We start from the raw sequence: 12191 nt of genomic DNA, 5'->3' as shown, positions 1-12191 counted from the left end.
AAAACCATGCAAACAATCATCACTTTAAGGTTTGAAACGTTGGATTTGAAACGCCGACAGAGGTAGATATATAAGCAGTACGTACCATTTAGGGTTTCTTAAAACTTAACTTTATATAAACTTTTTTTTTTGTTAAACTGTAAATATCATTTAACTAAATGAAAAGTTTGTCCTAAACAAGCTAAGACTTTTACACACTTATTTCTTAACAAAAATTAGATAAAAAACAAGAAAGTCAGTACTTATGGAATCAGAAGAAGAACTCATCTAATCCAAAGGCACATGAGGCCTCGAAAGTTCCTCTTGTGCTGTCTCGCAGTGATGGCATTCCTGATGTCTCTGTCCATGAGCTTAAACACTTGTAGAGGAGAGAGATGAACGTTGTTGTGTAGTACGTTGTTACGTTGTCTCCATAAATGAAAGACCATTCCATGAGTATATAAACTTTCTATGGGCTTATTATCTTTTTTTTTTATAAGCAGTACGTAATGAATCAACCGCCAATCCGGATCAGGTATGCAAACATTGTTATCACCTCTTCTTATAGCTTCAGAGGCGCATACGGAGGTTAAATATATATATATCGCAACCATGTTGTTGGCTGAAAGTTCGTCGGCTTGTTTGGTCTGTTTTTAGTTCATTGACCCCACCTTTTCTCTGGTTCGAAGCCCTTTTATACAATTTTTTGACCATTATTCTTTAATTTACTGTATTATGTCGGGCAAAAGCCCAATTCGCGAACCCATTAAAATTTTATATATGGAAGCAAATAAACAATGCAGTAATACGGATGGATGAAATTTAAAAAAGTATTTAGCTAGCATAAAGTTAAAAACAACAACAAAGAGACAAGGCAGGAAAATGTTTAAGAGGACATGGTAGTAGCAGCATTCTTTGGAAGGGAACACTCAGCTTCTTCTGCAATAGCCAACCTTTTTGACTGCAAACAACCAAGGGAAAAGAGAGATGTAAAATGTCTTTGCAAGTCAAAGTCGTTAATGAGAAATCAGTAGATTTGTTAGAAAAACTTGCCTTTGATGGCTTCTTGGGCTTGGCAGTAGCCTTCTTCTTAAGAGAGGAAGCCTTGCAAAGAAGGGCGGCCTTGAATTTTTTCCCCTGCAATCATACAGTTGTTAATGAGAAATCAGGTTTTGATTAAGAAAGTAAAGAATGTTTGGTTAAGAAAAAAACTTGCCAAGTTAGGCTTCGTCAAGCGGCTCCTTTTGGACTGTACAAAATAATGAGTAGAGCTGACGAGTTGTTTTATGGAGAAAAAGATTTATATTTATGTATTTAAAAAAAAAAAGAAACTCTAACTTGCCTTCTGAGGCTTGGGAGTATCATCCTCATCATCAGAATCATACAAGCCGAACCACGTTACAAACTCTCGCCTTTTTGCCTCCACTTTTGCAAGATAAGACTGAAACAGTAGGAGTCAGAGATTAGATATTATCTCTATGTGAAAAAACAACTCTGGTATTATAATAAGAATGAAGAAGAAGAAAAGAAGAAAAACTTGCCTCTTCAAGCCTAACGGCGGACTCAAAATTTTCTAAGACCCGATTAAACCTCCCCGCAAGGTAACTAAGATACTCATGCATCTATAATGAAAAGGAAAAACGGGGGAGATAAGAGGATGAAAAATTGTACTTAAATTTAGAGGAGGCAAGAATGCTTTACCTTATCTGCATGTTGGGGACTGTCGAAGTGGGCTTTGAAATCATCAAAGCTGTCGGAAGAAAAATCGTCGCATAATCCGCAACAATGCGATTCACAGCCTGTGTCCTGTCTTCTGGTATCATAGTTGGGAGACCCTGGATCTGTAGGGGAGAAACAACAACAGCATAACTAATAATAATTTGGTGGTGTAGAGGTAGAGAGAGAGAGATAGAGAGGGAGAAGACAAAACAACCTTTCAGTAAGCCAAGCCTATCCCAGACCCACTCTCCACCAAAGTTGTCGACTAGTAGGGTTGGAGGCTCTGGGTCTGCATGTTCGGTAACGGCTGGAAAAGCCAGCAGAAGATTGTAACGGGGGCCACAATTAAAAAACACGCAAATGACATCTTCCAATAGCTCGGCATGGACGGCAGTTATGAGCATCATTGACGAGGTTCAAAACGAGGTTCTCTCGAAAACAAAGCACGGCGCACACAGCTCATCATGTCGGATCCTGAATGCCAGTTGAGAGTCTAAACCTCTGATTTTTTCAAATTTTTTTTGAGAGATTGATTTTTTACCTAGTGGAAGCTGTTTAATAACGACTCCACCAGAAGAGAGCGCTATCAGAAAGTCATGAGGGACTCCTTCCAGGTTACCAATGCCAATTATGGTGAGCGGACCATTGTAACCTTGATTCTTCAACTCCGTGTCTATTCTCGGACCGACTCGACTTGGCTCATAACCATTTGGGAGCGGACAGCTGTCCATGTCCCACCACACGATCGTTTTAGAGTCGCCAACTCTGGCGTCGCCTTCCTCACCTTCTTCATCATCATCTCTTTCTCTTCTAAGCCTAACATAGTTCAACACTGAGGCAAACAAATTAAACAGACTGAAAATCACCCACCTCCGGTCTGCAAACGCCGACGGAGAGATAAGAGGTATAGATAAAATAAAGGCCTATTTAGCTCAATATCAAAATTTGGCGTGGTAATTGCAGATCTATGCAAACTTTTTAATAATTTGAGAATCTTGTCATTTAGCGCATCTCTTTCTGATTCTGTCCTCGAAACCACACGTGATTGAATAATACAAGTAACCTGCAACCGACAGTTATGACCATTTATCAGTTTTATTTTTGAACCTATTGAAAAAGTAAACAAGTGTATAAAATCGGTTATATTTTTCCAAATTGGTGAGAGAAGAGTTATAAGATATTTTCATAGAGGAGAAGTGAAGAGAAGAGGAGAAGATATTTTCGGTGAGGATAAGATATTTTCGAAGAGGAGAAGAGAAGATTTGTTGCAACTGTGATTCGTGTCACTGTTCATAACGTATCCGATCACACCTTCATACCGAATAGGTTTCTTCATTCACATGGGCGTCCGAAACTTGGAGGTCAAAATATGTAAACATCATAAACCGGGTACAAGATAAAGAAACCATAGTTGCCTATACATAAAAACCGGGTACAACTAATAGAAACCAGATTTGAGTATATACATAAAAACCGCGTACAAAGTATAGAAACCGGATTCGAGTATAATTGTCTGAATACTATTTTTGTCGACTTACAGAGACTTTGTTAGGTGATCCCGGTGGAGATGAGTAATGGCTGAGATTTGCGAACATTTTTTCTCTTATCTTACGATTCTCGTACTCACCTATTCCCGTAGGTTGTTTGGAGGAACCGGGAATTGAATCTGAAACTTTTTCTTTCGTTAGGAGAAAAAAAATCAAAAGCAAAAGTGAAAGAAAAGAAACGAACTTTGCTTGAAGAAAACATAAGAAACAGGGGACATGTTCGTTATTACACACATGAAAGAAACAACAAAGGTCGTTGTAATAAGGAGAGAAAAGAGACCAATTTTAATGACGGTGACTTGGAATCGACATGATTCGGGGAATAATATTATTACAGATTCCTTTAGTTTTTTTTGCATAAAAGAGAAAGAAAGTCTTGATTCTTTGCATTATTGACATTTTTTGTGTGCAACCGCCTGTTTTAAGTAATCACGTCTGACGTGTAACATGTACTATGCTTTGCTTTTTGTATGGAAATAAGGACAGTCTTGGTATTACCTAAAAAAAGTACAGTGTCTTATCCATCTACCTAATTATCTTCTATATTTTTGCTATCTAATGCAAATCCCCTAAAATAAAAGCCACGACTTCCCCTCACTAGTTTAGGGTTTTCTTTTATAATTGCACTTCATTTTAGGATTTTTATGGGCTTGATAGCCTGCCCTGGTCCAGGTCAATCAGACACTTGCAAATTCATTATCCTTTCAGAGTTTCTTCCTCTTCTCAACCGAAAATTAATATACAATAGTAAAAAACTTTCGCATAGCCACTACAACTCTGTGGCTATAGAGGAGAAATTCGTGGCTTGGGAGAAAAGAGTCACGGTTTTGGAAAGGAGAATTACCGTGGCTATAGCCTCGTGGCTGGAACTAAACCGTGGCTTTTCGTGGCTATTAGCCACGCTTTTCCCACGCTTCTTTTCGTGGCTTAAATAGCCACGCTAATAACTCCTTTAGCGTTGCTAGTTTTAGTGGCTATAATAGCCACGGTTTTACAACTTATTTAAAGTGGCTGTCGTTACCACGGTTTTGCCACTATGTATTCGTGGCTTTAAAAAGCCACGATTTTTTTTTTTATAAACGTGGTATTGGTTAGCCACGTTAATAACCATTTTTGTAAATGGTTTTCTTCTTTGATTTGTTTTAATTTTCCAAATTCAAAATTTTATATTTTCATTCAAATATTAAAACATTGCACATATAATTAAAACAGAAATTGCATATATATAAAAGAGTAGGTTCAATATTACACAAACTTAGATAATTATACAAGGAAGAAGAGTTTTAAAGAGTCTAAGAAGACTCTACAAAAGATGAGCTAGAGTTTGATGAGCTTTGTTACAAAAGAGAAGACATGAACCTACTTAGGGCTGAGGAGTTGGGACTTGGGGCTGAGCATAAGTCTGTTCAGTAGGTGCTTGTGGGGGACGAAGCATTTGGAGGAGCTGATTGATTGCATCTCTTGTTGATGCAAACTCCTGCTTCATCTCGGACACATCCTGCTTCACCTCAGACACGTCCTCCCTCACACTTTGGAGGCTTGTCTCAAGACCTCCCACCCGCATCTCCAGCTCCAGGTTGCGCGCAAGACCATTAGGGACGCGTGAAGAAGGTGCTTGCTCCCTGTATTGGGCACTGCCGAGTCCATAAACATGCCCCCTCTTACCCTTAGCATTCTGTTGAACATAACAGAAAACAATTTTAATAAAAGCTTTCTTCACTGTAAATAAACAGAACATGCACAGCTCTAAGTCATATCTAATTCTACCCGCAAATAACCAACCACATTCTTAAGCAGCTCTAAGTCATCCAAATCCACATACAAATCAGAACATAAAACAACTGAAACCTAGTGTATGAAAGATACCTTTAGAGATAAGCTTTGTTTATCTTGAGGCGAGAAGGAGTAGATGATGCACTTGGACTCCCGGGTGATCCGTCAGTGTTAGAGAGTTGTGTGGCTTCCATCTCGGCTTGAGTAACCAACTCTTCAGCACGGTAGTCCACAAAAGTTCCATCTGGTCTGGTGTGTGTCGCCCTAACTAGGTCGGTGAATGATGGCCTCTCATTAGTACCAGAAGCCACCATCTGCACAAAAGGAAAATAATTACAGTAGATTAGAAAAAAAAAAGAACATTATTAAGAGTATAGACATGGAAAGATACCATGTTATACTCAATCCTTGCAAAAGACCGAGGTCCTGCATTATGCTTGTGGCAGCCTTTACCCACAGGATCAGACTTGCGAGATTTTGCAGCCTTCTTGCTCTTCTTTTTAGCTGCCTCGGTCGCCCAATACTCTAACAGGAGAGTCCAGTCAGCTTCATTGATGTACTTTGGCTTCTTATGTTGCCTCTTCTTCTTGCTTATCCTTTCACCAATGGTTGTCCACGTTTCTTTCTTCCAAAGACCGTAGACTAAGTCATTAAACTCAGGGTCCCAATAGAAATTTTGCTACAAAAGAAAGAAAAACAGTTAGCGATTTTAAAACATGTTAACAGCATATACAATGTATACTAGTCACTTACCACAAAGGTTTGCCACCATGATTCCCTCCTTTCATCAGGAACCGTCCTCCAACTCTTCCAAGGCCCCATGTAGTACGCTTGCCAAGTTGCCCGAATGAAAGAGTTGACACATGGGTCAATACCAAACCTAAATCGATAACCAACATCAGTAACAGAAACAATACATCACAAAAAATCCTAAAAAATAAACAATCATCGCTAACAATCCTAAACAGAAACTATCCTAAGCAATCACAGCCATAAAACAATTAACATAAACTATTTTAGTCTAAGAAAGAGATGGAGACCAAATGTAATCTTACCATAAAGCTCCATTGATTTTATCTGGATGGAGATGAGGCTGTGCTAGCCTAGCAGGTGAATTGAGCATGGCATTGAGAGTCATCCGCGGGTAGCTATTGGAACGAGAAGAGGAAGCAGCACGGTTCGAAGCCGGTCCAGTAGCACCAGGAGGCATAGAAGCCGGTCCAGTAGCACCAGGAGGCATAGAAGCCGGTCCAGTAGCACCAGGAGGCATAGGAGGAGGTACTCTTGGTGAGTTCATCTGTTAACAACCAATGACAAAGAAACATTAGTATACAAACAAATATAAACAGAGACAAAGCGAAACAAAAGAGACAGAGAGAAGAACATGAGAAATTTAGACAATTTTTTTGGTCACAAGAACACTAACTAGACAGAGACAAAACCCCTAATCGAAACCCAAGTTTGGAACGAAATCAAAACCCTAGATTGGAACGAAATCGAAACCTTAAATTGCATGTGAAATCGAAACACACACAGAAGCGAAGAAATCAAAACCCTAGAACATCTAATCGATTCGGGATCCTAAGATTTCTGATTTAGCGGAGGAGAGAAAGAGGTTACCTTGAGAAATGAGAGACGGGAGACGGTGACGCTTGGAATGGGAGACGGTGACGCTTGGAATGGGAGACTTGAAACCGGAGAAGACGACGCGTTTCGTCAGTCGCGAGTCGAGAGAGAGTTTCGGTTTCTCTTCTGTGCTAAGTGTTAGAAGCAAGAGGAAAACCGATATAAACTCTTTCAGCAGAGCCACGAAAACAGCGTGGCAGATCGTGGTTTGGTTTTAGCATTAACCACGAAATGTCAAATAATTGGAGCCACAACCGAATAAATTGGAGGCAAACCAATTGGCAAACCAAAATTTCCAATTAGCCACGACAATGCCACAAAAATGTAGTGGCTATTTTTAATATAAACCGCGAAACTAAAAATAATTGGAGCCAGAACCAAATACATTGGAGGCAAACCAATTGGTTTTTTCCAATTTTCACATAGCCACTAAAAAGCCACGAAATAAGCGTGGCTTATTTCAAAACCCGAAACCACGAACATCTAACACCTAAACTATAATCCTTAAACCCTTTCCCTCAACCTTATACTCACACAACAACTTACATACATATTCCAAAAATCTTACAATCTATTTTAAAACCTTACAATATTTGTTTAAACCATATATTTTACAACCTTACCATTTATTTTACATCTCACAATATATTTCACAACCTTACAACTTATTTTTCAACCTTACAACTTATTTTACAACCTTACAACTTATTTTTCAACCTTAAAACATATCTTACTACCTTAAACACATATTTTACAGTCTTGGAATATAGTTTTCTATTCTGAATCATCATCTGAATCACGGTCTGCTTCTACATCACCATCAGATACATATTCATCGTTTGGAGGATTCACCGGAGCAATATCATAATCAGACACATCATCAACAACATGTGTCTCCACCCGTAACAATGAACTTTCAGCAACCTGATCACGTCTATCATCTTGCCATGCCGTTAACGCAATTTCTGGTGTTTCACGGATTCCTCGGGGAATAATTTTTGCGCATGCCCACCAATCATCGACTGACTGTCGACGTACCCGTGGATAAGGAATAAAACATGCTTGATCACAATTACCTGTTTATAGTACAATAACATCATAGTTTCATCAATAATATCAAATCCCAAAGAAATAATTATATATTTTTCACTTACCTGATAATACAAAAGGATCATATTTTGCATATTGTCTTCGTGGTGAGACATCAACAAGACCAAATGGATGTATTCTCATACCGCGATTTGTTGTGTTGTCAAACCACGAACATTTAAAAACCATGACTTTCAAGCCAACATCACCATGATACTCTACCATCATGATCTCTTGTACAAGACCATAGTAGTCTGTCTCGTTGGTTCCAGGTACACATACACCATAATGTTGAGTTCTCTTATTTTGACCATGGTTATGAGTGTGGAAAGTGTATCCACGTGTGTGGTATATTGGCCAAGACCTGTAACTACGCCTTGGACCTTGTACAAAATCCAACATCCACATAGGAAATGTGTAAAACTGAATCGCATCATTAATCTGTAATACAATAACATTGTTATAAAATACAAATTTAATTAAAAAAATTGTGAAACTTTATAATATAAAACAATAACTCACGTAGTCCTTGCACCAATCAGCAAATTTGGTGTCTTTCGCTTTTTGCATTGCAACTGGAGTAATATCAGGAACATTTAACGTCATATATTCTTCAAACATCCTGCACACAGACAAATCATAGTTATGTAACTAGAAATATGTATTTATATTATATTCTTCATAATATTAAATTACCTTTCATATGGAGCAAATGTTTCACAGTTGAGCATCATAAATGTCTGAAGAATAGTGTTATCTTCATCATTCAACCAACCAGTTGAGCATTGACCACTAATTCTCCCTTCATGGTAAAACAAGGGGGGTACATCCGGATAATTGTATGTGAAACGAATATCATTCGGACCTTCTGGAATGCTCATGATTTCAGGATGCCCAAAAAAATTTGAGGACGCATTAGAAATCTCCTCATTTATCCATTGTGCAACTATTGAACCTGCAATACGTGCTTTGTTTTTGACCATCTGCTTCAAATGATACATGTATCTCTCAAATACATACATCCACCTAAAATGGACAGGACCACCTAAGGCTACTTCATCTGGGAGGTGCACAAGAAGATGTTCCATAACATCGAAGAACGATGGAGGAAATATTTTTTCCAAGTTACAAAGCTTCACACCGATATTTGCCTTTAATAGGCCAACATCTGACTCTTTCAAAATCTTCGAAGAGATATCTCGGAAGAAGAGAGCAATATCTGTAAACAAAATATTTAAGTTAATTATAGCATCAATTATAGTAAATTAAAAAATGATACAAACAAATAAATACCTCTAATCGCTGTGTGAACATTTTTGGGAAGGAGTTCAGCAAACGCAAATGGATATAGTCGTTCCATTATGACATGACAATCATGACTTTTCAGTCCATGTAACTTTAAATTGTTTTCGTCAATACATCGACTAAATTTCGAGGCGTATCCATCGGGAAATTTTATGTCATTTTTCAACCAGAGAAGAAATGCTCGTTTTTCCGCATTAGGCAGCCTGAATATTGGCACAGGCATCGTTCCATCCTCCTTCATCTCTAAATCCCGCCTTTTGCATAGTCCTGGAAGATCCAATCTGCTTTTGATGTTGTCTTTCGTCTTTCCAGGAGCATTTAACAATGTGTTCGTCAGGTTGTCGAAGAAGTTTTTCTCAATATGCATGAAATCAAGGCTATGCCGAAGAAGATGATTTTCCCAATACGGTAACTCCCAGAAGATACTCTTCTTTACCCAATTGTGAGTAACTCCATATCCAGATATTGTCTTGGATGGGTTATCATGTCCATTCCCTCCACATTCCACAGATGATGATAAACCTTCGATATTATTTATCCTTTCACGCAATATTTCTTCTCCGGTCAACCATGGTGGAGGAGGATCTAAAACTGTTTTTCCCCGTCTAAATGCTTGAGTGTTTTTCCGGTAAGGATGATCTGCATCTAAGAACCTTCTGTGGTAATCAAACCATCTATGTTTCCTTCCGTTAGATAACCAGAATGCACCAGTCTCATCTTGACAATATGGGCACGCCAACCGACCATGAGTCGTCCAACCTGAAAGCATTCCATAAGCTGGAAAATCGCTTATCGTCCACATCAAAACTGCTCGCATTTTGAATCTTTCTTTCATTGAAATATCATATGCCTCCACACCATTCCTCCACAACATCTGTAATTCTTCAATCAATGGTTGAATGTAAATATCTAAGCTTTTTCTTGGGTGTTTGGGTCCAGGAATTAGCACCGAAAGGTAAAGGAATTCTCTTTTCATACACATTCCCGGCGGTAAATTGTATGGAGTTACAATAACGGGCCAAAGGGAATGTGCTTCCCCATTCATACCAATCGGATTAAATCCATCGGTCGATAGGCATAGATAAATATTCCGGCTTTCAGCAGCAAATCCAGGATATACCTCGTTAAAATGTTTCCACGCTATAGCATCAGATGGGTGATGCATTTCGCCTTCCGGAGTCACATGTTCCTTATGCCACCGCATATTGGAAGCTGTCGCCTCAAGTTGGTATAGACGTTTCAGACGATCTGCAATAGGCATGTAAAACATTCTCTGCTTTGGCTTGTTTTTTCCTTTTCCATTGTTCGGATAGTAGCGATCTTCTCCACAAAGCCTACAACTAACCAACTTCGCATCTTCTTTCCAAAATAGCATACAATTCTTCACACAAACATCAATCTTCTGAACGGGTAAACCAAGCCCTCGTGTCAGTTTCTTTGTCTCGTAGTATGTTGCTGGAGCATTATTCGGCTGCGGAAGCATTGTTTTAAATACTTCAGATATCTCATCTACACAAGTTTCCGCCAAATTATAATCCGTCTTCATTTTCAACATCCGCGAAGTAAGAGAGAACTGACTTATTCCGTCTGCACACCCTTCGTAGAGAGGTTGACTGGCAGCTTCAAATGCTTCAAAAACATTGTCACGATATGGCTCTGCCACATCCGTCTCTGCTGGTGGTGCAATGTCTGCTGGTATGTATGGTGGCGCAATGTCCGCTGGTACTTCTAAATTATCCTGGTAGTGATCTTCATGAGCATTCCAATTAGGATTTTCCCACATTTCTTCTTCACCCGTTGAATGATTCGCTCCAGAACTCTCACCAACAGTGTAGAATTTCTCTCCATGACTTGTCCAAACATAATAATTTCCCTTAAAACCGTATAAGAATAGATGTCTTGAAACAACTTTTGCATCTCGTTGCTTCACATTTTTGCATCGAGCACACGGACACAATAATGTTTGCCGCTCTTCATAATCGGCTTGATTACACGCAAATTGAAGAAATGCATTGATGCCTCCAAGAAACACTTCTGAAACAGAATTACTCTGAGGATCAATCCTTTGATCCATCCACTCTCTTGAATCAAAGTAGAAAGACATTTTAGAAAATTTGGTTGAAGAACAAAACTTCTAAATGTCTCATACGGGAAGTGAATATATGTTTGACATAGCCACGCCACAGCCACTTAAAGTTCGTGACTATAAAAAAAATATCACTTCCAAACGAATCTTTCTCTGTTTCGGTCTTCAAAAGTTAACTTAGCCACGATACAGCCATGAAAAAAGCGTGGCCATGTACACTGTTGCATAAAACACAGGCGTTTTGATGTCGGCACAAAAAAACAAGACGTAGCCACGACGCTTTAAAGTGGCTATTTCGTGGCTATTTTAAGTTTCACGTTATAATCGTTGCTGTACCGTGGCTTTTTTAGCCACGTTTTGTTTTCGTGACAAATTCGTGGCTCTTTTTTGCGTTTACCGTGGCTATATCTTTTCGTGGCCCTTGCGTAGCAATTTCGTGGCTTATTTTTTTATAGCCACGGTTCTGTAGTGGCACTTCCGTGGCTATGCGGTAAATTTCTACTAGTGATATAATATATATATATATATATATATATATATATTTTTACAGAATTTTTAGCTTAGTCAGTTTTAGTTTACAATTTTTTAAACCATTATTTACGTGTGATGTTTACGATACTGAGAAGCAAAATCGTTATATGCTTGACTCAAACAATAACATTAGACTAGGATAAGACCGTACCTTGCACAGAGTGAAATTTGATGTTTAAAAATATTTACATGATCCATTATAAATGAATGAAATGTACATGTGTGTTTTTCTTCTCAAAAGCATTGAATCATTTAATTTTATAAAGTTTCATTTGTTATCGACTTGCAACAATTGTTAAAAATCCACTAAAATGTGATGCATTGATTTTAATATTTTCAGTCAAAAGGCATTAGTCCAAGCATGATATCGTCGTCCAGATAAACATATGATATTAGGTTTTTGTTATTTAGAGTAATTCAATTTGACAGATGATTATAAATATATTAATGATCAAGATCGTATATTTATCACAAATATAAACCCATCATCATTTGTATAGTTATTAGAAAAAAATTTCCAACCATTGATCACAAAT

At 38.3% G+C, this 12191-nt stretch overlaps 2 protein-coding genes and 1 long non-coding RNA gene across 3 annotated transcripts; all 3 read right to left on the bottom strand.

Annotated features, from left to right (window-relative positions):
* Nucleotides 1-1034: 1034 nt before the first annotated feature.
* On the bottom strand, nt 1035-3165 carry LOC106350176. Its single transcript, XR_007314289.1, has 4 exons — nt 2240-3165; nt 1913-2172; nt 1681-1820; nt 1035-1601 (listed from the first exon to the last, which is right to left on the bottom strand). It is a non-coding gene; the product is annotated as an uncharacterized LOC106350176 (long non-coding RNA).
* Nucleotides 3166-4608: 1443 nt separating this feature from the next.
* On the bottom strand, nt 4609-6315 carry LOC106454035. The gene is made up of 6 exons (XM_048781561.1): nt 6074-6315; nt 5772-5898; nt 5410-5697; nt 5164-5332; nt 5013-5044; nt 4609-4920 (listed from the first exon to the last, which is right to left on the bottom strand). Exons 1-6 carry the CDS (start codon nt 6313-6315, stop codon nt 4609-4611), a joined length of 1170 nt encoding a protein of 389 aa, XP_048637518.1.
* Nucleotides 6316-7418: 1103 nt separating this feature from the next.
* Nucleotides 7419-11142, bottom strand: LOC106442352. The gene is made up of 5 exons (XM_013884049.2): nt 9027-11142; nt 8430-8952; nt 8256-8355; nt 7799-8174; nt 7419-7720 (listed from the first exon to the last, which is right to left on the bottom strand). The coding sequence occupies exons 1-5, from the start codon at nt 11140-11142 to the stop codon at nt 7419-7421; spliced, it is 3417 nt and encodes a 1138-aa protein (XP_013739503.2).
* Nucleotides 11143-12191: the final 1049 nt, after the last annotated feature.

The sequence above is a fragment of the Brassica napus genome, chromosome A6, assembly GCF_020379485.1.
Source record: "Brassica napus cultivar Da-Ae chromosome A6, Da-Ae, whole genome shotgun sequence".
In the NCBI taxonomy this organism is placed as follows: Eukaryota; Viridiplantae; Streptophyta; class Magnoliopsida; order Brassicales; family Brassicaceae; genus Brassica; species Brassica napus.
Note: the sequence above shows the minus strand (reverse complement) of the source record. Positions and strands in the feature narration are given on the sequence as shown.

Excerpts from the sequence above, each read along its gene's own strand:
- LOC106454035 (XM_048781561.1), bottom strand. The coding sequence starts at position 6,315 with ATGAACTCACCAAGAGTACCTCCTCCTATGCCTCCTGGTGCTACTGGA. Across the intron at positions 5,333-5,409 it reads CAAGGATTGAGTATAACATG|ATGGTGGCTTCTGGTACTAA; the intron begins GTATCTTTCCAT and ends CCTTTTGTGCAG. Across the intron at positions 5,045-5,163 it reads CGGATCACCCGGGAGTCCAA|AGCTGCTTAAGAATGTGGTT; the intron begins GTGCATCATCTA and ends TGGATGACTTAG.
- LOC106442352 (XM_013884049.2), bottom strand. The coding sequence starts at position 11,142 with ATGTCTTTCTACTTTGATTCAAGAGAGTGGATGGATCAAAGGATTGAT. Across the intron at positions 8,953-9,026 it reads TGTTCACACAGCGATTAGAG|ATATTGCTCTCTTCTTCCGA; the intron begins GTATTTATTTGT and ends TTTTGTTTACAG. Across the intron at positions 8,175-8,255 it reads CTGATTGGTGCAAGGACTAC|ATTAATGATGCGATTCAGTT; the intron begins GTGAGTTATTGT and ends ATTGTATTACAG.